The following is a 27,131-nucleotide window of genomic DNA, read 5'->3' as shown; positions in this document are numbered from 1 at the left end:
CTATACCTACAAGGAGAGGAAGGAGGGACATCTACATTTATGGTAGGTACAAACTGTACTATGTCCTAGAATACCCAGCCCAACTAGGAGAGGATAAAACTAGATTACAAACCCTGCTCGGGATCTGAAGTAGCCTCCTCAATGTCTTCAATAATGTCTCTCCTCGTAAAGAAAGAAGTGGTAGGTGGCTGTTGCCCTTGTAGAATGAGGTGTTTGAAAAAGCTTTTCCTTCCCTTCCTGTCTTTTGTTCTGTCCTATCCAAAGGTAAGCAGTATACTTTACCTCTGTTCCGTGGGTTGGGAAAGGGGAAAGAAGAGTGGTAGGTGGATTGCCTGGTTTAAGACACACTGGATACCACCTTAGGCATAAATGTGGAAGATTAGGGTTGTATACCATTAAGGCCTGTAGTTCTGTAGGTCTGCTGTTGCTGAAGGAGTGGAGATGATGCTCTTTTCTAGCACAAAGTTTAAGTCCCAAGCTGGTAATATGGGTGGGGTTTCCTTGGAGGTTTTACATTCTTGATTCCTCTGAGGAACTGCCAGGTGGATCAAACTGCTTGGATCCTGTGCTCTGCTGAATATCTTGATTTGATGGAGGAGTAGGGAAGAAGGACTGAGAAGAAGTTGAGAAGATACAGAATGTTATGACATATCTATGTTTGACACATTTTCCTCTCTTCAGTGCTCCAAATGACAAACCTTTTCTTCTATTCTTTGGGAGTGGAGTCTTGCAGCAATAATAATGTCTTTAACTCTTTGGGAAAGTTCTGGATTAGTTGCCACTATGTGATGCTGCAGTCAGTGTTAGATTTTTTTTTTTGTGGATGATGATGCTGTAGTTGTTCTGAGGTTACATCAAAAAGGCATCCAGGGTATTATTATATTGTTCGAGACATGCTCCTCAGCAAGTGGGTACAGTGTTGTCTTGGCCAGTTGGAGCCATCAGGATTGATCTTTAGTAATACTTTGTGTATCAAGGAAGGGGTGGGAATCATATGTATTTAGGCCTTTCGAGCTGGTGATTGAGAGGTGAGGGCATTCCCATTTCTTGAGAGATCCCATTTCCTTGAGATGTGCTTGAAGATGTCCGGAGCATCCCCGGTGGGTTCTTAATATCATCTGCTAAAATTATTTTCTTTCCAATTTTCTTGACTGTAGTAGCTGGATGTTAGCTGAGAGTGCAGGGTGGTGCCAGGGTCCACAGCTCTGCATAGATATGAATGGTGCATAGGGATGTTTTTGAGTGCCTGTTTGTTGATGGGTGTTGTCTGTCCTTATCATCAACTGCCCCTTTTGAAATGGTCTTCTGAGAACTTTTACTGAACTTTGTTTACTGCCAGCTTTTAGGTTGATGTTTGATGTGCGTTGTGATTGATCCTGTCCAAATTTGCATTTTTTTGTTGTGTAAGGCCCCATCCCTAGGTCTGAAGGTCTATTTGTCTGAAGTCACAGTTGACATCTGCGAAAAGGAGTAGCCCTGGGTTGGGCTGGCATGCACCTACCCACCATAGGAACTCCTGTCTTAAGCATGGAATTAGTGGGATTTCTGTTTCTAAGGCTCTGTGTCTGGGACCCATAACCATAAATTCTAGGTACCACCACTGTAGTTTTCTCATGTAGTCCTGGCAAGTGGGACCAAGATTATGCATGATACTGCCATTGCAATGCCTGCAGTACTTTACTTGTTGCCACTTTTGTGAGTTTTGTTAGTGCCAAAAGTAAGTAAAGAGGTAGTTTTTTTGTTTTCTGTAGTTAGAATGTCTGTTGTGTCAATGTGTTTTGTTAATATCCTTATTTGACTTTTGTTCAGATTTTACTTTTAGTAACTTTTGTGTGTCAGTGCTGTGTACAAGCTAAATGACCCTTTAAAAAGCTTGTTTTAGCTTTTTTGTTGTTGTTAGCATCCAGGGTCAGGGTAGGGTTAAATTCAATTTCCCCCTGTAGTCTGCAATGCGGATTACTGCATGCCAGGCATTTGTTGAATACTCTGAAGCAGTAATAAGCCAAAGCTTCAAGAATTGAATGTATGATGCTCTGATCCTGCAATCTGAGAAATCTTCTTCAGAAGCAGAATGGTGAATGGGGCGTGCAGGTATGCCTCCTTGAGATCTAGAGTTACCAACAATGATGTATGTATTGGACAGGAATTGGGTCTCCAACTTTTTCAACTTTTTTTTTTGGAACTAGAATGGTAGGGAGTAGAACCCCTTCCTTCCTCTCTCTTGTTGCCTCTTTCCACAGCTCTCATGTTTGCTAACTGCATTATCTGTTGTAGAGCCTCTGTTTTTGATTTGGAGGTAGATTGGCATTCCTCTTTTGACTGGTAAAGTGTGAACAAACCTTCTATGGTTTGTAAAAATCCACCATGTCTTTGTTATATAGTGCCCAGTTCTTGAAAATAAGGTTACCTCTTTCTAGAGGGAGCTGCTATTTGTTCCTAAGTCACTGTTGTTGTGGCAGGCAGTGGTTGTTGTGCCTCCTCTGTTGTTGTTGCTTGTTAGTCACTCCACTGGCACCTCCTCCCCTCCTCTGGTTTCTGCCCTGAGGCGTCTTTCCTCCTGCCTTTGAGGATCTTGTGGGAGGGGGAAAGGACCAATTTTTGGCAGGCCAGTTCGGCAGGTGTACCAAAAAAAATTTGTCCTATCCATAGAGCACAAGCAACTTAGCTTTTGAAGTTGATGGTAAACTGCTCTCCTTTAGCCATGCATGTCTTCTTATCACTGTGCCAGTCATGGCTGATCTAAATGCCCTCAGTGCATCATAGCCACATTTTAAGGAATGGTTACTAACCTGTTGTATGTTATTTACCATTTCTATACATATTTCTTATCAAGAGATTCATCAGTGGTTAGCTTTTTAGTTAACTGATCAAGCATAAACTCTTGGTATTGTATCATGTGAAACTGACAGTTTAAAGCTCTAGCTGAGAGAGTAGCTGAAGTGTAGACCTTTTGGCTCCATCTGTCTAATGACCTTGCTTCCCTTTCAGAAGGAATAGGGTTTTAGCTATGGCGGGGCTACCGCCTTGGGACCCTGGGATATAGTTTCGGGGTCTGCAAGTGGGGCCTTGTAAAGGTGGTGATGAGTGTCTGGCACCCTGTAAAATCTGTCTGGTTTGGCAGGGGCTGGGGGTAAAGAATCTGGTGCGGAGCAGACATCATTGAAAGCATCATCCACCACAGAGAGAACAGGAGGTATAGCTAAGGGCCTGTGCTGTGGAAGGTGCAGAAAAGTCTAGTCTTTTTCTGAGTCTGAAAAATCCTGTTGCTGCCATTGGAACTGCTCTCGCATGGCATGTAAGGTTTCCCCAAAGGAGAATTCTTCTGGTGGGGAAGCAGTTGGAATGGATTCTTCAGCATCAGAGTCTTCAAAATTGGAGAAAGGAGCCTCTGGCTGGTCAGTTATGTCTGATTCATCGGCAGAATCATCAGAGGACACTGGCTCAGGGAGGTCTCTTCTCTGGTGGCTGAGAGGCCCTGTCTGGGTGAGATTGAGATCCTCTAATTAATGAAATTAAATCTTCTGCCAGAGTAAGCATTTGAGAACTAGAGGAGGGCCTGGTTGTAGGGGTTTAACAGGCACTGTTTTAGTAGTCTTGGCTGCTTTAGCCCTGGCGAAGGCCTTAATGGACATGGCTGCTGGAGGCCTAGCAGCACCACGTGCTGGGGTAGAGACATCCAAGGGAATGGTGTCTGATAAATCAGTGGCAACCACCGTAGTGGATAAAATTTCTGAGGCCGATTCAAGAGTGGTAGCAGGGGCCTCAGTTGTAGATAGATTCAGCTGTACTTTGATCAGTTTTCGGTTTCGCGAAACCGAGGACTCTTGGGTTTGCTTATGTCTGTCTTTATCTCGTTTTTTTTTGGCGGGTAGTCGGGAGGATCCGGCGGCATAATGTCGCAAAATCAGAACCGAAAAACTGTTCAGCAAACCCGACCGACGCCCCAAGCGTAGGTCGGGTGAGAAAAACACAGGCCGAACAGGCTGCCTGGGCCTAAACAAGGCAGGCAATAAGAGTGGAAATCTTTATGAGGTATTTGTTTCCCACAGTTAAACAATTATTAACTTTTCGACATTCGTGACATCGGCTGAGGCAGTCCCCAACGGGTTTAGCTTTAGAAGTCTTCAAGTAGTATTCGTAGAAGTAATCTGCAAGAAAGACTGAGGAAATGGCGTCGGCTGATGCCTTTATACCACCACCAACAGAGATGACATCGGTGAAGTGTGACATCAGGCCGACCGGACCCGGACTTTGGAATCCGCCTCTGAAGGAGCTGCCTGACGACAGGACAACCCAGTTGTTATGACTGCAGATGCATCCATGAAGGACATCCAGGACTGCAACAGTGAATACACTCGAACATCTAAATTTATGGTAAGTGTACACAACTGTACTAGGTTCGTAATGTTTCACTGTTGCAGTCATTACACTTGGGTAGATTCCCAAAGCTAAGGAAGGGAGTAGGAAGTTAGAGGGCATTAGGACCAGCTATTAAGCCCTGCAAGACCGCAATGGCAAAACCAGCTCTTGGATTTAGAAATAATAGGCAAGTGGTAATGCTTGGAGAAGGTATGTACAGAACTCCAGATAGCAGCTTCTAGGATGTCCCTGGTAGGGACACCTCTGAGAAAGGCTGTAGAGGTAGATGCAGTCCTGGTGGAATGGGAAATTATCCCCTGTGGGGTAGGTTTTCCATGGTGCTTGTAGCAGAAATTAATGCAACGGCCTATCCACTTAGAAATGGTTTGCTTTGAAATGGCCTTCCCCTCTGCCCCTGCAGCAAAGGCAACTAGCAGTTTTTCTAAGAGGCTTAGTCCTGTCTAAATAAAATATAAGTCGTCTGTGCACGTCCAAAGAGTGCAGTATTAGTTCTACTTTGTTCTGTGGATTAGGAAAAAAGGTTGGCAGATGGACTGATTAAGGGCCACACTGGATACCACCTTGGGCATACAGGAAGGATTGGTCCTGAGGGACACCTGTCTGCATGGAAGGTGATGAAGGGCTCCACTACCATGAGGGCCTGTAATTCAGACACTCTTCTTGCTGAAGCGATAGCTAGAAGGAAGGCTGTTTTCCAAAAATGAATTTTAACTCTGCAGTTGCAGCTGGCTCAAAAGGAGGTACAGTGAGCTTTTCCAATATAAAAGTTAAGGTCCCAGGCTGGAGTAGGGGCTCTCCTGGGTGGTCTTAAATTTTTGGCCCCCTCTGAGGAATTGTTTCAGCAGTGGGTGAGAGAAGAGTGGTGGGCTCAGTATTATAATGTGCTGAAATGGCGGAGGCATGAATTTTAATTGATGAGAAGGAAAGGCCCTTGTGGAGCATCTCTGTTGAGTATTGAAGAATATGCAGTAAGCTGGGCACTGTTGTGCCCAATCCCTGAGTCTGGCTCCAGGAACAGTATCTTTTCCACTTTTCAGCCTAAGATTTTCTAGTACTAGGCATCCTTGCCTTCAGAATGACATCTAACACTTGCTTACTGAGGGATGCTATTTGGAGAGCTCAGAGAATTAGCCAGGCTGCAAGGTTCAGGGTTTGAAGCTGGGGGTGCAGAATCTGGCCCTCCTGTTGGGACAGCAGGGAAGGGGTCTGAGGTAGGTGCCATGGTTTCAACAGTGACCTACTGTGCAAAAGGGGGTACCAGTGCTGCCATGCCGAGTCTGGTGCAATCAGTATTGTCCTTGGTTTGTCCTGTTTGATCTTTAGCAGAACTTTCGAGAGGAGAAAGGCATAAACAGAGAGGCTTTCCACGGTGAAGGTGAGGGCATCCACTTTCCAAGCTTGACCGTGGGAAGTCCTTGTACAGAATTTGTCCAATTGATAGTTTTGAGGGGAGGCAAACGGGTCCATCTCCGGGTTCTCCCATTTGTTTCTCAAAAGGTTGAATATCTTTGGTTCCAATTTCCACTCGTGTGGGTTCTTGGGTCATCTGCCAGTGAATTTAGCTTGCCTGGCAGGAATTGAGCTTGTAGGTGTACTTGGCAGCTTAAGGCTGTGTTCCAGAGAGCCATGGCTAGTCTGCAGAGAGGGTACGAGTGGGTTCCCCCCTGCTTGTTTATGTACCACATTAACAGAGGTGTTGTCTGTCTTGAAGGCTGCCAGGGAATTCTGTAGAGCTTGAAGGCGGTCAGGAAATTCTGTACAGCTAACATTTCTTTTTAATTGATATGCAAGTTCATCTAACTCTGGTTCCATTTGCCCTGAATGCACTGCTCTGTCAAGTGAGCCACTCATGTATAGTCTGATGTGTCTGTTAGGATTTGGGTGGCAAGGGGTAGAGTGAATGGCAGTCCCTTGTTGTGGTAGCAGGCCTCTGCCCACCAAAGGAACTCTGTCCTTCTACAAGGAATGATAGGAATCATTGATTTTGGGTCCTGAGAATGTTGACACCATAGGCTTTTCAGATACTATTGTAGTTTCCTCATATGCAAATCTTGCATATAAAATTAGTAGAATGCAAGAGGCCATGAACCCCAGGGCTTCCAGGATTTTCCTTGCAGATAGATGGGTCTCTGTGGCCAGTAGTTTGAAGTAATCTATCAAACTTGTTTCTCTGGCGTGAGGTAAGCCATCTGGGAAGTTGTGTTCAAGCTTGCTCCCTGGAATACAATTTGTTGGCAGGATACTAGATTAGATTTATTTTTGTTTATGGTGTACCCCAGTGAGGTTAGAAGTTTCTTTACAAATGCCAGATGAGGTAGAAGCATGTCCTGGCTTCCTGCCTGACTCGGACAATCGTCCAGGTATGGGTATATTTGAATATTTCTTTGCCTGCAAAATGCAATGACTGGAGCTAGGCACTTTGTGAATACCCTGGGCACAGTAGATAAGCTAAAGGGAAGTGCAGAAAACGGATAGTGCATGCAGCCTGCTCTGAAGCATAGGTATTTCCTGCAAGATTCCCTTATTGGAATGTGCAGGTAAGCTTCCTTTAAGTCTAAGGTTGCCAACCAGGCATCTTTGCCTAGCATAGGAAGCAGATGATGAAGTGTTAGCATTTTGAATTTTGGGATTACCAAAAAGGTGTTTAGAACAGAGAGGTCCAGGATAGGATGCCAGGAGCCGTCTTTTCCGGGTACCAGGAAAAGACTTGAGTAAAAACCTTGTCCCCTTTCTTCTGCTGGAACAGGCTGAATAGCCCTGATAATTAGAAGAGAGAGAACCTGCTTTTGGGCCTCTGCCCACTAACTTGGGGGTAGGTCTGGCCAACCATTTGGCGTTGGTAAGGTGTGGAAGTGGAATGGTCTGGCCAACCATTTGGGGTTGGTAGGTGTGGAAGTGGAATGGTCTGGCCAACCGTTTAGGGGGTGGTAAGTTGTGGAAGTGGAATTTGTATCCTTGGGAAACTATTTAAAACCCATTTGTCCTGGGTAACGAGGTCCCAGTTTTTTTGCATGCAAGGCAATCTTTCCCACTAAGGGAGCAGGCAGTTGAGCAGGGCTTGGAAGAAGTAATTGTGACAGTTTTCCATAGGGGGGTGTCTTACTACTTCCAGCTTTGGAAGTGGGAGCCCCCCCCCCCCCCCCCACTGCTTAGGCCTTGAGTACCTTGAGACTGTAGCCTAGGTGGTCTGCTGTTCCTTGGTTTGGACTGAAGGCCTGGAAGAGACAGGAAAGGTCCAATTCTTAGAAGGCCAATGCCTACTAAATCTGGGAAGGCTGTCTTTGCAGAAAATCTTTAGTTTGCATAGATTTAGCTTTTTTTCTCCACCTTTTTGAGGACGACTTCTGCTTTGTTGCCAAACAGGCGGTCTTGGTTTAAGGGAGCATCCAGTAATTTAGCTTTAACATGATCTGACAAATTTTGCTCCTTAAGCCAAGCATGCCTTCTAAGAACAGACCCAGTTGACAGCAGCCCTGCAAGATGCTTCTAAATCACATTGCAAAGTATGTTTACCAACTTGTTTAGCAGAATGCATTAAATCCTGTAATTCTTTATTTTCAGCACAGTCAGGAATCAACATCATTTTGTGTTTAAGCAGTCCCATAATATGCTGCTGATACTTTAATGACCAACGTAGCAGAAGTGTATACCTTCTTACCCCATCTGTTGGTTTTCTAGGCATGGGTCGAGTTTTAGGCCTTGAAGAAGATGTCATTGGTTTGAAACGCAAGTCAGTAGGCCTGAATACACCCTCAGAAGCCAGTGCCTGCACAGTGGCTCTGGACCCATCCAGGGTAGAGACATCCGCAGGTTCCATGGTCGAAGAAGCATCTCGTGGCATACCAGACTCCGAATGGGTGTCAGCAGAGGCCTGCGAATCTGAAGTAGCTGGTATCAGGGGCTGTGAAAGCACCTGAGTACCGGCGAACTGGCGACTAGCTTAATGGAAGCATCGTTGGCAACTTTGGACCTATGCGGTCTGTCTCTGTCTTTATCTTAATGTTTTTTCGGAATGTTGGTAGTGGGATGGCTTACCGAAGCCATTTCTCGATTAAACTGAGTATCAAAATAGTAAGATGCAAAAATGAACAGACGACGAATAGTGAGAGGATTGAATAAGGCACAAAACTGACAGCTAGGTACATTGTGGTCTGGGCCCATGCAAGGAATGCAGTACGAATGAAAATCGTAATGTGGTATTTGCTTTCCATAGGTAATACAATTAACTTTTACTGACATCGGTTTAGAGCAAGAAAAAGGATCCCCAAAGGGGTACTCGGCTTTTCTGAAAACTTCGGTTCTGAAACTCAAAAACTAAAATTTCAGGAGTCGGCCGACCGGCACTTGTGAACAGTTTCTGCTTTGGGCACAGCGGTAAAAAAAACTGATGTAATGGCATCGGCTGCATGCTTTACACCCCTGACGTCATGGAAGAAGAGACAGCATCCGACGCAAGGATCCAAGACTTTGATATTCAGGCCGGCTGAGGGCTACCTGCAGGCAGATAGCCCAAATGTAATGACTGCAACAGTGAAACACGAAGAACATCACTAGTTTACATACTTTGGCCATAGTTTATAGCCCAGGTTTAGATATGTATAAAGTACAGTTGTGTATACTTACCATAAATGTACATGTAAAGACTGCATTCACTGTTGCAGTCATTACATTTGGGTAGTCTGCTGGCAGGTTGCCCTCAGTCGGCCTGATTAACAAAGTCTTGGGTCCTGCATCGGTTGCTGTCCCTTCTCCCATGACGTCAGATCGGCAGGGGTATAAAACATGCAGCTGAAGCCATTACATCAGTTTTTCTTGCCCCAGATGTCAGACACCCTCCTAATGGGGAGCAAATAAACATAAAAAACACAAAAGTATACGTCCAACAAAAAGCAAATACACCAAAAAGGCTTTTAAGCATAGTAAAGGAAAGTAGAGGTATAGCCAGAAAAGTTAGGGGGCTGGAGGAAGGGTAACAAGGACTGCAACAGTGACTACACTCTAACATCTGCATATAGTAAGTGTACACAACTGTACTATGTGTTTCACTGTTGCAGTCATTACATTTGGGTAGATTCCCAAAGCTCTGGTTGGGAGGAGTTTATACAGCATTAGGGCCAGCTATAAGGCCCTGCAAGACAGCAGTGGCAAAGCCAGCTCTGGATTTGGAGAAAATTGGTAAATGATAATGCTTGGTGAAAGTATGTACAGAGCTCCAGGTAGCAGCTTCTAGGATGTCCCTGGTAGGAACACCTCTGAGAAAGGCTACAGAAGTAGATGCAGCCCTGGAGGAATGAGATCTGATCTCCTGGGAAACAGGTTTTCCATGCTGCTTATAGCAGAAATGAATGCAATGACTTATCCATTTAGAAATGGTTCATTTTGAAATAGCCTTCCCCTCTGCCCCTGCAGCAAATGCTACCAGCAGTTGTTCAGACTTTCTTCGAGGTTTAGTCCTGACGAAGTAGGATCTAAGTTGTCTGTGCACATCCAAGGAATGCAGAATCTGTTCCCCCTTTGTTCTGTAGTTTGGGAAAGAAGGTTGGCAAATGAATGGACTGAAGGATGAAGGGCATGAAGGATGGATTGGTCCCGAGAGATAACCTGTCCACATGAAAGATGATGAAAGGCTCCACTGCCATAAGGGCCTGTAATTCAGATATCCTTCTAGCTGAAGTGATTGCTAAAAGGAAGGCTGTTTTCCAAGAAAGAAATTTTAAATCTGCAGTAGCAGCTGGCTCGAAAGGAGGTAGAGTGAGTTTCTCCAAAACAAAGTTAAGGTCCCAAGCAGGGGTTGGAGCTCTCCTGGGTGGCCTCAAGTTTTTTGCCCCTCTGAGATACTGCTTGAGCAGAGGATGAGAGAAGAGGAGAGGTTCTGTATTATAATGAGCTGAAATAGCTGAGGCGTGGATTTTAATGCAGGAAAAAGACAGGCCCTTGTGAAGCATCTCAGTTAAGTATTGCAAAATCTGAGGTAAATTGGGCGCTGCTGTGCTCATCCCTTGAGATTGGTTCCAGGCAAAGAATCTTTTCCATTTGTCAGCGTAAGACTTTCTAGTACTAAGTCTCCTTGCCTCCAAGATGATATCCATCACAGGTTTGCTGAGGGATAATAAGAGTGAATTTAAGTGGTTAGCCAGGCTGCAAGGTTCAATGTTGGAAGCTGAGGGTGAAGAATTTGGTTCTCCTGCTGAGACAGCAGGGAAGGGGTCTGAGGCAGGTGCCATGGGGATAACTGCGACACACTGCGCAGAGGGGGTACCAGTGTTGGCGCAGCCAGTTTGGAGCAATCAAGATAATCCTTGGTTTGTCCTGTTTGACTTTTAGTAGAACATTGGAGAGCAGAGGCAGTGGGGGGAAGGCGTAGACTGTTTTTTCCAGCTGAAGGACAGAGCATCCACTTTCTAGGCTTGTGGGGAGTCCTTGTGCAAAACGTGTCGAACTGGTAGCTCTGGGGGGAGGTAAATAGATCTATGTCTGGGCTCTCCCATTCGGTTGCCATCATGTTGAAAATCCTTGGTTCCAGTTTCCACTCGTGGGTCCATGAGGTTTCTGCTTAGTCCATCTGCCAGTGTACTCAATTTTCCTGGCAGGAATTGAGCCTGTAGGTGCACTTGGTAGCTCAAGGCCGTGTTCCACAATGCCATGGCTAGTCTGCAGAGTGGGTAGGAATGTGTACCCCCCTGCTTGCTTATGTACCACATCTGTGATGTTGTCCATCTTTACCATTAGTTGTCCTGGAAGAATGCAGTCCTTGAAGGCTGTCAGAACATTTTGTACAGCTAACATTTCGTACAGCTAACATTTCTTTTTGATTGATATGTAGGTGCATTTGATTTGGGTTCCATTTACCCTGAATGCACTTCCCTGCCAGGTGAGCCCCCCATGCATAGTCTGATGCATCTGTAGTTAGGGCGGCAGGGGGTAGTGTGAATGGTAGTCCCTGGTTTTGGTGGCAGGCCTCTGCCCACCATAGGAACACCAGGCGTAGGCAAGGTATGATAGGAATTATTGTTTCCAGGCTGTGATAATTTTGACTCCATACACTTTTTAGATACCACTGTAGTTTCCTCATATGCAGTCTTGCATATGGAATTAGAAGAATGCAGGAGGCCATGAAACCCAAGTGAAACCCAAGGCTTGCAGTATTTGACTTGCAGATAGCAGGGTTTTTGTGGCCACTTGTTTGAAGTAAGTTACCAAATGAATTTGCTTTTCTGGCATGAGGAAAGCCATCTGGTCAGTTGTATTCAAGCTTGCACCCAGGAATGTAATTTGTTGACAGGGTACCAGTTGTGATTTCTTTCCGTTTATGGTGTACCCCAGACATATTAGAACCCTTTTTACAAACGCCAGATGATTTAAAAGTATGCCCTGTTTTTTGCCTGAATTAGACAATCGTCCAGGTATGGATATATTTGAATATTTCTTTGCCTGCAAAATGCAATAACTGGAGCCAGGCACTTTGTGAATACCCTGGGTGCAGTAGGCAAGCTAAAGGGCAGTGCAGAGAATTGATAATGCGAGTAGCCTGCTTTGAAGCGTAGGTATCTTCTGCAAGATTCCCTGATTGGGATGTGCAGGTATGCTTCTTTTAAATCTAGAGTTGCCAACCAGGTGTCTCTGCCTAGCATAGGAAGTAATTGGTGAAGAGTGAGCAGCTTGAATTTTGGAATCTCCAGAAAGATGTTTAGAGTAGAGTAGACAGGTCCAGGATTGGACGCCATGATTTGTCTTTTCTGGGTACCAGAAAAAGCCTGGAGTAGAAACCTTGTCCCTTTTCCTCTTCTGGTACCAGTTGAATAGCCCCCATGCTTAAGAGGGAAAGTACTTGTTTTTGAGCCTCTGCCCACTGATTTGGGGGCAGGTCTGGCCACCTGTTCGGTGTTGGCAATGTGTGGAAATGAAATCTGTATCCCTGGGACACTACTTAAAACCCTGGGTTTGCCCTTCCCAGTTCTTTACATGAAGAGCAATCTTCCCCCCCAAAGGGGCGGTCAAAAGATAAGTGCTTGGGAATTTTAAAAGGAAGTCATTGAGACTGTTTACCATAGGGGGGTGTCTTGTTATTTCCAGATTTGGAAGTGGAGGCCCCCCCACTGCTTAGTTATGAGAGTCCCTTGGGACTGAAACCTGGGGGTTTTGCTGTGTCTGGGTTTGGCTTGAGAGGACCTGCAAGGGACTGGAAAGGACCAATTCTTAGTAGGCCAGTGCCTACTAAATCTTGGAGGTTGCACTTGTAAAAAAATCTTTAACAGTTTGCATAGATTTAGCTTTATCTTCCATCTTAAGAACTTCTTCAGCCTTGTTGCCAAACAGGCGGTCCTGATTTAAAGGAGCATCCAACAATTTAACATGATCAGGCAAAGATTGCTCCTTAACCCAAGCATGCCTTCTACAACCTAGTAACAGCAGCCTTGCAAGAGGCCTCTAAAAAATCAAAACCACATTGCAAAGTATGTTTTCCAACTTGTTCAGCAGACACTATTAAATCCTGTAAATCTATTTTCCATACAGTCCGGAATCATCATTTTCTGTTTAAGCAGGCCAATAATATGCTATTGATATTTTAACATATGAAATTGGCAGTTTAAAGCTCTGATTGCCAAGGTTGCAGAAATATAAACCTTTTTACCCCATCTATCCAGCGCCCTGGAGTCTCTATCAGAAGGGGTAGGATTTTTAGCAGGAGAAGCCTTAATGCCCTTGGGCCCCTGAGAAATAGTCTCTGGATCTGCAACAGGATTTTTGAAAAGGAAGTTGTGGGACTCAGGAACACTGTAGTATCTGTTAGGTTTACCAGGAGCCGGAGGCAGGTAATCAGGAGCCAAACTGGACTCTGACAACACATCATCAACAATGCCTAGTACAGGAGGTATAGCCAAAGGCCTATGCTGAGGTAAAAGAAGGAAATCACTATGCCTCTTTTTTTTTGAATCAGAAAATTCCTGGCTTTCCCAGTGGAAATGCTCCCTTAAAGTATGTAAAGTTTCCCCCAAAAAAATCCTTAGGAGGAGAAGCAGAGGAATGGAATTTTCTGCATCAGAATCCTCATAAGTAGGTATGGACAAATAGTACAGCTGTGTACACTTGCCATAAATGTAGATGTTAGAGTGTATTCACTGCTGCAGTCATTACATTTGCGTAATCTGCTGGCAGGTTGCCCTCAGTCGGCCTGATTAACAAAGTCTTGGGTCCTGCGTCGGTTGCCATCCCTTCTTCCATGAACGTCAGGTCGTCAGGGGTATAAAACATGCAGCTGATGCCATTACATAATTTTTTCTTGCCCCAGATGTCAGGTGCCCCCCCAAATGGGGAGCCAAATATTTAAGTAGTTAAAAACACAAAAATATACATCTCCAAACTAAAGCAAATACACCAAAAAGGCTTTTAAGCATAGTAAAGGAAAGTATAAGTATAGAAAGAGAAAAAAACAGGGGGTTGGAGGGAGGGTAACCAGGACTGCAACAGTGAATACATTCTAACATCTACATTTATAGTAAGTGTACACAACTGTACTATGTTCTTCGTGTTTCACTGTTGCAGTCATTACATTCGGGTAGATTCCCAAAGCTATGGTTGAGAGGATGGATTTATACAGTATTAGGACCAGCTATAAGGCCCTGCAGGACAGGAGTGGCAAAGCCAGTTCTGGATTTAGAGAAAAAAGGTAAATGGTAATGTTTGGTGAACGTATGAACTGAGCTCCAGGTAGCGGCTTCTAGAATGTCTCTGGTAGGAACACATCTGAGAAAGGCTGTAGAAGTAGATGCAGCCCTGGTGGAATGAGATCTGATCCCCTGGGGGATAGCTTTACCATGGTGCATATAGCAGAAACAAATACAATGGCTTATCCATTTGGAAATAGTCTGCTTTGGAATAGCCTTTCCCTCTGGCCGTGCAGCAAATGCCACCAGTAGTTAAACACAACAAAATCTCTAAGAAAATCTGATCAAGTAAAATCTAAGCTGTCTGTGTGCATCCAATGAATGCAGAATCCGCCCCCCCCCCCGTTCTGTGGATTGGGAAAGAAAGAAAGTTGGCAAATGAATGGTTTGATTAAGAGCCACACTGGACACCACCTTAGGCAAGAAGGATGGATTGGCCCTGAGAGACACCCTGTCCGCATGAAAAATAATGAAAGGCTCCACTTCCATAAGAGCCTGTAATTCGGAAATCCTTCTAGCTGAAGTGACTGCTAAAAGGAAAGCAGTTTTCCAAGAGAATTTTAAGTCTGCAGTAGCAGCTGGCTCGAAAGGAGGAAGAGTAAGTTTTTCCAATACAAAGATGAGGTCCGAGGCAGGGGTTGGAGCTCTCCTGGGTGGTCTTAAGTTTTTGGCACCTCTGAGATACTGCTTTAGCAGAGGATGAGAGAAGAGGGGAGGCTGTGTGTGGTTATGAGCTGAAATGGCTGAGGCATGGATTTGTATGGAAGAAAAGGACAGGCCCTTGTGAAGCATCTCAGTTAAGTATTGTAAAATCTGAGGAATAGTTGGCACTGCTATGCTTATCCCTTGTGATCGATTCCAGGCACAAAATCTTTTCCATTTGTCAGCATAAGATTTTCTAGTACTAGGCCTTCTTGCCTCCAAAATGAAATCCATCACAGGTTTGCTGAGGGATGCTAAGGGTGAATTTAGCCATGCAGCAACATTCAACGTTTGGAGCAGTGTGCGCAGAATTTGGTTGTTCTGCTGAGACAGTAAGTAAGGTGTCTGAGGCAGGTGCCACGGTGGAAGGGGTGACACATTGTGCAAGAGTGGGTACCAATGTTGGCGAAGCCAGTCTGGAGCAATCAAAATCATTTTTGGTTTGCCCAGTTTGATTTTTAGTAGAACTTTGGAGAGCAGAGGCAGAGGGGGAAAAGCATAGACTGATGGGTTTTTCCAGCCAAATGATAAGAGCATCCACTTTCCAGGCTTTTTGTGATGAATTCTTGTGCAGAATTTGTCTAACTGACAGTTCTGGGGTGAGGCAAAAATATCTATGTCTGGACCCCCCCCCCCCCATTTGTGTGTCAACATGTTGAAAATCCGTGGATCCAGTTTCCATTTGTGTGGGTCCATGAGATATCTGCTTAGTTCATCTGCCAGAGTATTCAGCTTTCCTGGCAGGAATTGAGCTTGTAGCTGTATTTGACAGGTCAAGGCAGTGTTCCACAATGCCATGGCTAGTCTGCAAAGGGGGTAGGAGTGTGTACCACATAACTGTGGTGTTGTCTGTCTTTATCATTAATTGCCCTGGATAAAGGTAGTAATTGAAGGCTGCCAGTGCATTCTGTACAGCTAGCATCTCTTTTTGATTGATATGAAGGTGCATTTGATTTGGGCTCCATTTGCCCTGAATGCACTCAAATGCCAGATGAGCCCCCCCAAGCAGAGTCTGATGTGTCTGTAGTTAGAGTTTGGGTGGCAGGGTGTGGAGTGAATGACAGCCCCTTGTTTTGGTGGCAGGCCTCTGCCCACCATAGGAACTCTAGTTGCAGGCAAGGTATGATAGGAATCATTGTTTCCAGGCTGTGACGTGTTGACTCCATAAACTTTTTAAGTACCACTGAAGTTTCCTCATATGCAGTCTTGCATATGGAATTAGGAAAATGCAGGAAGCCATGAATCCCAAGGCTTGCAGATAGCAGGGTTTTTGTGGCCACCTGCTTGAAGTAAGTTACCAAATGAATTTGCTTTTCTGGCGTAAGGTAAGCCATCTGGGCAGTTGTATTCAAGCTTGCACCCAGGAATGTAATTTTTTGAGAGGGTACCCAGTTGTGATTTCTTTTCGTTTATAGTGTACCCTAGACAAGTTAGAACCCTTTTTACAAACACCAGATGTTTTAGAAGAATGTCCCTGTTTTCTGCCTGAATTAGACAATTGTCCAGATATGGATATATTTGAATATTTCTTTGTCTGCAAAATGCAATTACTGGAGCCAGGCACTTTGTGAAGACCCTGGGCACAGTAGATAAGCCAAAGGACAGTGCAGAGAACTGGTAATGCAAGTAGCCTGCTTAGAAGCGGAGGTATCTTCTGCAAAACTCCCTGATTGGGATATGCAGGTAAGCCTCTAAGCCTAGTTACCAACCAGGCATCTTTGCCTAGTATAGGAAGCAACTGTTGAAGAGTCAGCATCTTGAATTTTGGAATGTCCAGAAATGTGTTTAGAATAGATAAGTCCAGAATTGGACGCCATGATTTGTCTTTTCTGGGTACCAGGAAAAGTCTTGAATAGAAACCTTGTCTCTTTTCCTCTTCTGGTACTGGTTGAATAGCCCCCATGTTCATGAGGGACAGTACTTGTTTCTGGGCCTCTGCCCACTGATTTGGGGGCAGGTCTGGCCATCCGTTTGGGGATTGGCAACGTGTGGAAATTAAACCTGTATCCCTGGGATACTATATTTAAAATTCATTTATCCTGAGCTATGCGTGGCCAGTTTCTTGCATGAAGTGCCAGTTTTCCCCCCAAAGGGGCAGCCAAAAGGTAAGTTTCTTGGTAAGTGTAAAGGGAAGTCATTGAGACTGCTTACCATATGGAGGTGCCTTGTTTCCAGATTTGGAGGAGGAGCAGGCACCCGTTGTTTCTAAAAGTCCCTTGTGACTGAAACCTGGAGCCTTTGGAATGTCTGGGTTTTACTTGGGTGGCTCTCAAAGGAACTGGAAAGCACCAGTTCTTAGTAGGTCAGTGCCTACTAAATCTTGGAGGTTGCACTTGTAAGAAATCTTTCACAGTTTGCATAGATCTTCCATCTTTTTTAAAACTTATTCAATCTTATTACCAAAGAGAAGGTCCTGTTGTAAAGGAGCATCCAACAATTTTGCTTTAACATGATCAGGCAAAGTTTGCTCTTTGAGCAAAGCATGCCTTCTTAGCACAGACCCAGTTACAGCAGCCCTGCAAGAGGCCTCCAAAGAATCAAAACCACATTGCAAAGTATGTTTTCCAACTTGTTCAGCTGAATGCAATAAATCCTGTAAATCTTTATTTTCCACACAGTCAGAAATTACCAATTTTCTGTTTAAGCAGTCCCATGATATGCTGTTGATATTTTAGCATATGAAATTAACAGTTTAAAGCCCCGATTGCCAAGGTTGCAGAAGTGTAAACCTTCTTACCCCACCTATCCAGCGCCCAGGAATCTCTATCAGAAGGGGTAGGATTTTTAGCAGTAGAGGCCTTAATGCCCTTGGGACCCTGAGAAATGGTTTCAGGATCTGCAATAGGATTTTTGAAAAGGAATTTGTGGGAGTAAGGAACCCTGTAGTATCTGTCTGGCTTATAAGGAGATGGAGGTAGAGAATCAGGAGTCGTACTAGATTCTGAAAAATCAACAACAATGTCTAGAACAGGAGGTACAGCCAAAGGCCTATATTGAGGAAGAAGAAAATCCCAAAGTCTCTTTTGAGGTTCAGAGAAATCCTGACTTTCCCAGTGGAAATGTTCCCTTAAAGTATGTAAAGTTTTCCCAAAAGAAAAATCCTCAGGGGGAGAAGCAGAAGGAATGGAATCTTCTGCATCAGTCCTCATACGTTTGTATAGACAAATCCTGTTCATTAGAAGACTTAGAAGAAACAGAATCCTGTTCAGAAGATTCATAATCAATGTCTTGCCTAGGCCTCTTAGAAAGGGGGGGGTTGGCTACCCCTGATCAGCGTAATTAAATCTTCAGCCATTTTGATCTTCTGTTTTTTAGGCATAAGGGCCTGCACATGTGGCCCAGGCGGCGTTTTTTTTTTAGACATGGATTTTGATTTTGGCTTTAGTTTTGAAGATGGCGTTGGTCTAACATGCAAATCTGTAGGCCTGAAAACACCCTCAGAAGCTGGTGCCTGCACAGCAGCTCCGGACCCATCTAAGGTAGAGACATCCGCGGGTTCCATAATTGAACCATCTGGCAGCATACCGGACTCCTAATGGGTCTCAGTAGAGGCCTGCGAATCAGTAGTGGTGGGTATCAGGGGCTGCGAAAGCGCCTCACTGAGTATCGGTGAACTGGCGACTTGCTTAGGAGAAGCATAGTCATCAGTTTTGGACCTCGGCAGCCTGTCTCTGTCTTTTCCTTTGCGTTTTTTTTTTAGGTATTCTGGTAGTCAGATTGCTAACCGACATTTCTGGATAATTAAATCGTGAGCCAAAATATTCAGAAGCAAAAATATACCGAAGATTAATAGTGCATTGATTAAATTTAGCACAAAACCGACAGCAAGGTACATTGTGGTCAGGGCCTAGGCAAGGAATACAATACAAATGAAAATCCTTATGAGGTATTTGCGTCCCACAAGTAATGCAATTAACTTTTACTGACATTGGTAAGGAGCAAGAAAAAGTTTCCCCAACGGGGTACTTAGCTTTTTAGTTGAAGACTCCAGTTCTGAAACTCTAAAACGAAAATTTCAGGAGTCGGTCGACTGGCACTTACAATCTGCTTCTGCTTCGGGCACCGCGCGGCAAGAAAGTCTGATGTAATGGCGTCGGCTGCATGTTTTATACCCCTGATGACCTGATGTCATGGAAGAAGGGACAGCAACCAACACAGAACCCAAGACTTTGTTAATCAGGCCGACTGAGCCTGCCAGCAGATTACCGAAATGTAATGACTGCAACAGTAAAACATGAAGAACATCCAGGTCATCAGAAGAGTCAGAAGAAACAGAATCCTGATCAGAAGATTCATAATCAAGCTCAGCCCTAGGCCACTTGGGGGGTTGACTACCGCTGATTAGAGTAATTAGATCTTCTACCATTTTTATCATGTGTTTTTTAGGCATAGGGGCCTGAGCATGTGACCTAGGCATCGGTTTTTAGACATGGATCGAGATTTAGGCCTTAATAATGAAGGCGGTGTTGATTTACTATGCAAGTCTGTAGGCCTGAATACACCCTCAGAAGCCAGTGCCTGCACAGCGGCTCCGGAACCATCCAAGGTAGAGACATCCACGGGTTCCATAGTTGAAGTACCTCGCGGCATACCAGACTCCGAATGGGTCTCAGTAGAGGCCTGCGAATCAGAAGCGGGTGTCAGGGTCTGCGAAAGTGCCTCACTGGAGTACCGGCGAATTGGTGACTGGCTTAGGAGAAGCGTCGGCAGTTTTGGACAGTGTCTGCCTGCCTCTGTCTTTATCTTTGCGTTTTTTCGGAATTCCGGTAGTCGGATGGCTAACCAACATTTCTGGATAATTAAACAGGGAACCGAAATATTTAGAGGCAAAAATATACAGATGACTGATAGTGCGCTGATTAAATAAAGCACAAAACCGACAATAAGGTATGTCGTGGTCAGGGCCTAGGCAAGAAATAGAGTACAAATGAAAATCTTTATGAGGTATTTGCTTTCCACAAGTAATGCAATTATTAACTTTTACTGAGATCGTTAAGGAGCAAGAAAAAGTTTCCCTAACAGGATACTTAGCTTTAAGTTGAAGACTTCAGTTCTGAAACTCGAAAACGAAAATTTCAGGAGTCGGCCGAACGGCACTTGTGAACTGCTTCTGCTTCGGGCACCGCACGGCAAGAAAGTCTGATGTAATGGCTTCGGCTGCATGTTTTATACCCCTGACAACCTGACGTCATGGAAGAAGGTACAGCAACAGACGCAGGACCCAAGGACAGCAACAGACGCAGGACCCAAGACTTTGTTAATCAGGCAGACTACAATCTGGACACATTATGGAGATGACTGTTTTGGTATACTAGCAAGACAGAAAGGCATTATTATCAATGCCTGAAATATCTGTTTGTATGTATTGCACAGGCTGTTCTACAGACTACTGAAATCACCTTCAAACAACTGACAAATTACCATAAATACAAACACTCATTACATACAAATGGGCACACGCATCATAAGTAGGGAGTTCTTTTTGAGCAAAACTTTTGCAAAATATACATGCGCCCGGTAGACAGATGTATCAAAATTATCAGCCCCTAAACAAATATTTTAACTAATTTGACTGTATTTGTCTTTAATTACATTAATAAACTTGCTTAAGTTTGCAAGAAAAATGTTGTAGTGTCACTCTTCTAGATACTTCCGGTACACAAGGAAACACCAAATCATAATATGCTTGCATGTCACATATGTGCCCGTATACATTTACCGCATTTCAGGACAAGGAATTAATTTCCAGAACTTGGTATCAGCTTTGCAGCAATATAATGACATTTTATTTTCTTGTCATAAGATATTTATAGTCTCTTACAATTACTTTGGTGCCTTTATTAGCAACAGTTGAGGATGTCTAGTATTGTGTTTTTAAAAGGTTTATGGCCTGGGGAAGAAGGATACAAAACACCCTACAACTAGATTTATATGGTGGTCGATTATGAATATACGATTTATAACTCGGGGAATCTTACTTGTTTAAACCATTTATATATGTAGTAATTTTGTTATTTCAGCAGATTTCTTTAGTAAATCATAGGACAACCTCTGATATCACCCTTGCGTATTACTCAGGAATATGTGTAAACTGTTTTGCATGAGAGTGGAAAGGCAGATGCGGCCTTTTAAACATGTTTCACTTATGCCCAGTATCCAGGTTTAGAACAGAGTAATTTTTTTTCTGATGCTGCAAGCATTTAAGTAGCATATCATAGCTTTGTTCTAGCTTGGAGGGAGGATTTCAAATGTCAGAGCTCTACTGTGAAGCCTATGCTTGGAATGTCAGAGACCAACTACTCTAGTGTAGACTGCCCCCAAAATAGAATATTCTCCTACCTATTTCATTTTGTGACAAGAAATCTCAAGTTTCATAATGACAGAATTTCAGCAAAAATAAAATTATAACAAAAATATTTGCACTATGATCTTTAACTGGGAAGTTGGAACACAAACTGCCCACACTAACTCACAGTGAAGGCTGGGGTACTGTGTGGATGGTTGTCTAGACTGTTGCCTTCTCAGACATGGAGATGGAATACTGCTGAAGAGAAACATGCTGTAGCTGATGCCTTAACAACATATGTACTTTGCAAACTTTCTAGTTCACCACCACAAAAGGTTATAGCAGAAGATAATGCAATCTGGTTTGTTTTCACTCTAGCTTACCTCATTTTCTTGGCACAAGACAGTAACAGTTGACAGCATGTCTAATTTTAGTCTTTTTACACAATGTCACAGCTGCCTGTACACATCCATGAAGTGCATTACTATTTACCTTTTCTCTGAGGACTTGTGTAAAAATAATTAACCTGGTAGAGGATAGCTTTGCTCAAAGCTAACTATGAGATCACTTTTGCAATAATGATGGGCTGACTTCTATGAGCTACCCTATTTTATGAAAGGCTGTAAGGCTGCTTGGACATCAAGGCCTGTGGCTTGGAGATTCTTCTGGTTGAGGTAATGGTTACAAAGAAGAGACTCTACAAATAAAAAGACATTAATGGTGCTGAGCTCACTGGCTGAAAAGGAGAAAATACTAATTTCTCTGTGAAAACCCTTAAGTTCCAGGGAGAAGGAATACACCTCCTAATAGCCTAAGGGAGATTACAATTCCAGGAATTGCAAGATGGTAGTGTAGGATGTCAGTGGGGAGAATTTGAGAGGCAGGCAGCAAATGCTGATATGCGAATCTTAACACAGGCATACACTAGAAAAAATAAGGGTATACTTATGAAGCACTATTCTATCATCATATGCAGAAAGAGAGAGAAACAGATATTCCTGACATAGGAGTTTCAGGCAAAATCATGGCAAACATTACTGTAACAAACCGGGTTCTCAAAAGGATATACTCAGAAATGTCAGACAGAGTAAGAGATCATGCAGAAAAGAAGCAAAGAACTAATGGGTTTTCCACTCTTTCCTGCATAAGGAGCAAATCATCCTGCAATCATGTATATTTTATAGTCAGGACTGCTTATGAAGCATTTTGGCTAACCCCTTAAGTACATGTAGCTGAAATAATTACGGCTTGATGCAATAAACATGCAAGATCTCTATGCTTAGACACAACACAGTAAATAAAAGTCATACAAATGATTTTCTTAGCAACAATATATTCAAAACAATCTTTTGACCATGACTGTTAACAGTAAAACAAACTATGTGACTCACCAGTCTATAAGCAAGACCGGCTGCCTAGAAAACAAGGCATACTGACACTGTTAAACAAGCTGGCAAATCATAAAACTCTTACAGAACTATAGGAGAGATTGTCAAGAACTTCCGTGAAGACGTAAACTGTACACCATAATCCAATTGCTCCCAGTGAGTCAGCAGTCTATCCTTGCCTTGGTCTGGAGTTTCAAAAGGTGTGCCTTTTACAGCATGTAAAAATACATACATTCCCTGTTGGAAGACAAAAAATAATTAAAACTGAACTCTCAGTTATGACAAGGTTTGTACATTACATCTACTTACCAGTGAGTTACAGTAAATCTCTGCATGAGGTAAGCTCAGAATTGCACTTGTGTTTTTTGCAGGCAGCGCTGCTGCTCATTCTTTACAGTTTTCACAAGCTTCATTATACGGGCTACAGCAATCATAACAAATATTCCTGTACTTTGAAATAAACATGCAGCTTTTCAGTGACTCACGTACACCACTCATCTCACCTGCAAAGAACCCCCACACACAGATCCATATGTGGAGTTGCTCACATGGAACTTACCAAAACCTCAAAGGCCTCTCAGGCACAGTCCTCAAAAACTGCGCATGCACAGAAACAAGACAAGTCCCATCACAACACAAAGCCACATTTCATTCTGTCTGAACTACCAAGCCCTTAAGGCAAAACACTCCACAACTCAAAATTCTTGTCATAGGAAACGCCAGTGGGTGACAAACTGACATCCCTCTTACCAAGCTGGATAAGTGGTACATTAGTTGCCTGTCAGGGGCCAGGATTCGCCAGATAATGCAAGCACTCAGGTCGCCCACCCTTAAGTACCAGTATGACTCAGGAATAGCTCACGTGGGCCTGAACAACCTGAGAAGTACCTCTATGGACTACATGAAGGCAGACATGATTGAGCAGAATATGTACCACAGACCGGTATTAGCCCAGCATATACTTGGTTTAAAGCCATGGAAAGCACTCCAGTAGTACATGGCTACAATGCCTTACATACATACTGACCACTCACTGAACGTGAAAGAGCAAAAGGTGGTGGTGTATCTATCTACATAAAGGATACGCAAACCTCAAGGCTGGTCAAACAATATGACATACTTGAGCTACTCCATGTCCAACTAGCCATGGGAAAAATCCATTACCATATACTTGCTAACTACAGGTCCCTCACCTTGAGCCAGAAAAACCCATACATCATACCTGAAGTTCCTAGAATCACTCACCATTCAACCTAATATCATACTCATGGGTGATTTTAACTACCCCTCCATTAACTGTGAGGCATACACGACCACTAACATGCAGGCCCAAAGACATCTTGACTTTGCAAATTCAAATGTCCTAGAGCATCGAGTCTGCACTCCCACTATGGGAACAAATTTCCTACATCTGGTACTCAAAAAATATGGGAGAGTGCTGCCCCCGTGTGATGTCCTCACTGGTAAGATCAGATCACAAAAGCAGTCTCCCTTGAAATAAAACAGAAACTAGTTCCCCCCACCTAACCCCAAAAAAATGAACTTCTAAATATCCCCTATTAAGGGAAGGCATTGCTAGTTCCCAAGCTCCCACAAATCCAGGCCACACAGAAACATGTACAGAGGCGTACACAAAAGCCCTGTATGACCATATAAACAACTGCATAGAATCTGCAGTACCAGACCAAAATAACCGCATTTCAAACCACAAAAACAAGCTACCCTGGTATTAATAGTCTGCACAAAAGACAGACAACCCTGTTGAGAAGTAAGATGGAATGTGCACAACAAAGTAAAAAGTCCCTTGTTAGTCTAAATAAGCAAATCAGGGAACCAGTCAAGTCTCTGAAAGCAAAAAAAAAAAAAAAAAAAAAAAAAAAACAACAGTCTCCAAAGCTAAAGATAACCATAAGCATGTTTTACTTATGTCCTCAATCTTAAGGGTAAAATCTGACAATGTGCAGAATTAGTTGTAGATAGCATCACTTACACTCAGCTGAAAATGTAGCAAATCTGCTGGACAACAAATTCAGCTCAAATTTCACTTTCCCATCACCCCCAGTTCTTCCTCAAGAAATACCCCCCCCCCCCCACACTGCTACTCCACCGCTAAATTACCACCAAAGAACACAGCTTCAATGGGGCCCAGCCAATACATATCAGGTTGCCTCTGGACAGCAACTGTCCTCCTCTGCATAAAGGGGAATCACCTACTGACCCATATATGTTTGACTAGTCTTATATGCAAGGCCATGGTAAGTATACCCATGGACCAAATAAATAATGACATAAGAAACCTCCAAACACTTGACTTTACCCCATTTGGCTTTGTCAAGGGCAGGACATGCCTACTGAATCTGATGGATTTCTTTGGAAAAAATGTCACCAAGACCACGGATGAGAGTAAAACAGTAAATACCACATACCTCAACCTAACAAGGACATTTGATACAATTCTCCATTCAAGTATTGCAGTTGAGTTGATTATCTGAAGTAATTGGGACCTAGGGTGGTTTGGATAATCAAACATATAACTGAACCAGATAAACTTTTAAAATCTTGCTGCATGCAAGAATGCACTTTTCAACCATTCAGTGATTCTAGAGGAAAATAAAGAATATTTTTCATACACTAGCTTGCTACAAGGTCAAAAAACATGCTCAAGTGAATATGTATAATTTTTACATATTCAGACCATGATTTTTCCTACCTGAAAACTTTGGAAGGCTGGTTTGGATAAAAAGAAGTTACGTACCTACCGTAACGTTCCATGTTAGTTGTCTTCATAGGTTCATAGATTAGTACTAAGCTAACTGCCCTTGCGAGCCATTTTAAGCTTAGCCAACTATCCCTTGCGTTTGTAAGGCAAACACCTTAACCATTAGGCCACCCTCCCAACCCTCCTTCTTTCCTGCTTGTTGGGATCGGAACCAACCCTCGGCTCTGACTCGGCCATCTTCTATAGCTCGAGAGCCGTTTACTGGCTCGAGGCTACCCCTTATCCCATGATGCCTAGCGCTAGCTAGCCAGATCTCATTTGTAACAGCTAACCCCAAACATAGCAAGAATAACCTGACCAAACTAACAGGCTGGGCATATCCGTTATACTCTCCAAGTCAGTATAGGAAACAAACCAGAAAATACTCATCCAGTGAAGCCTAAACTCCTCTCGGTCCAATAGGACAGGGGGATGGGGGGGGGGGGCGCAAGAAAGAAGGCGAGATGAAGACAACTAACATGGAACGTTATGGTAGGTACATAACTTCTTTATGTTAAGTTGTCTATCTCGCCTGCTTGCTTGTTGGGACAGCGTCCCTAGCACCTACAATCCTGGGCAGCTCATTGGAACAGACTCTTCAGAACAGTGGAACCAAAGTTAGCTCTATTCCTGGAGGCCATGTCTAACTTGTAATGAGAAATAAAAGTATGATGATTTGCCCATGTGGCAGCGGCACAAAGAGTCCATGGGCAACCTACACTGGAAGGCTACAGAAGTGGCCAAAGCCCTAGTAGAATGACCTTTCGGTTTGGAAGACAATTCTTTGTTTCTTAGTTGATAGATGAAGGTAATAATGTGAGACAACCACCTGGACAGGGTCACTTTGGAAACTGGAAGACCCTGTTTGCCCCTAGCATAGGAAAAGAAGAGTTGGTCCGACTTCCTTATATCCTTCGTTCTATGCAGGTAAAAACGCAGTTGTCTATGAACATCCAAAAGGTGCAACTTGTATTCTGCCTTGTTGGTGTAGTTAGGGAAGAACACTGGAAGCTCCATGGATTGGTTTAGATTATTTTCTGAGCACACTTTAGGAAAGAAGGAGGGATTCGTTCTCAGAGCAACCCTATCCTTGTGAAAAAGTAAGTACGGAGAACAAACACTTAGTGCTTGAAGTCCTGATACACGTCTGGCTGAGGTAATAGCTACCAGAGAAAGAGTTTTACAAGACAGAAACTTAAGGGAGCAGGAAGCTGCCGGTTCAAAAGGGTTCATAATCAAGGAGGTTAGTACCAAATTAAGGTCCCAAGAAGGAGGGGGATCTCTCACTGGGGGCATGAGGAGAGTAGTCCCTCTAAGAAAAGCGCTAATGAGACATATTTAGATTAGAAAAACCAACATGATAGTTAGAGATGGCCGCTAGTTGAACCCTGATTGTGGCAGAAGCGGACCCAGAGTAAAAAAGCTCAGTTAGGAACTCCAAGATCTCGTGAACTGGGGCTGAAAAGGGATCTATGTTCCTAGCCTCTGCCCAATAACAGAAACGTTTCCATTTGCTAGCATACGTCTTCCTAGTAGCCGATTTGTGAGAGGAGACAATTTCACGCACAGCCGGGGAAATGATGGGAAGCCTGGCTAGGGTTGGAATTGGATCAACCAAGCTGTGAGCTGGAGTGTCTGGAGGGATCGATACAGCTCTCCTGATAGATTAATCAGCAGGTCTGGCATAGGATCCAGGGTCCAGGGCTGCTCGAGGAGGCAACGGTGCAGGAACGGAAACCAAATCTGTCGAGGCCAGTAAGGAGCAATGAGGATCATTTTGCAACCCAACAATATCACTTTCTGTAGGAGTTTGGTCCCGGAGGCCAATCGTGGACTAGAGCATCTCTGGGAGGGTGACCGGGAAGTGGTAAGAGGAAGAAATAGTTGCTGCATTTGGTGTTGAAGGGGGTTGCAAACAGATCGCAGCAAGGCTGTCCCCATTTGCAGAAGAT

At 43.8% G+C, this 27,131-nt stretch overlaps 1 protein-coding gene across 5 annotated transcripts in view; it reads right to left on the bottom strand.

Annotated features, from left to right (window-relative positions):
- ORMDL1 (ORMDL sphingolipid biosynthesis regulator 1) overlaps window positions 1-27,131 on the bottom strand; it is a 354,980-nt gene that overhangs the window by 142,087 nt on the left and 185,762 nt on the right. For all 5 annotated transcript variants that reach the window (XM_044075175.1, XM_044075173.1, XM_044075174.1 and 2 more), the window contains one exon: window positions 22,507-22,658. In XM_044075175.1, coding sequence (XP_043931110.1) covers window positions 22,507-22,658 — 152 coding nt within the window. The remainder of the gene's footprint in view (window positions 1-22,506; window positions 22,659-27,131) is intronic.

The sequence above is a fragment of the Protopterus annectens genome, chromosome 6.part0 (genome assembly GCF_019279795.1).
Source record: "Protopterus annectens isolate FY-2018-M chromosome 6.part0, PAN1.0, whole genome shotgun sequence".
Lineage (NCBI taxonomy): Eukaryota > Metazoa > Chordata > Ceratodontiformes > Protopteridae > Protopterus > Protopterus annectens.
This window is presented reverse-complemented; position numbering and strand designations above follow the sequence as displayed.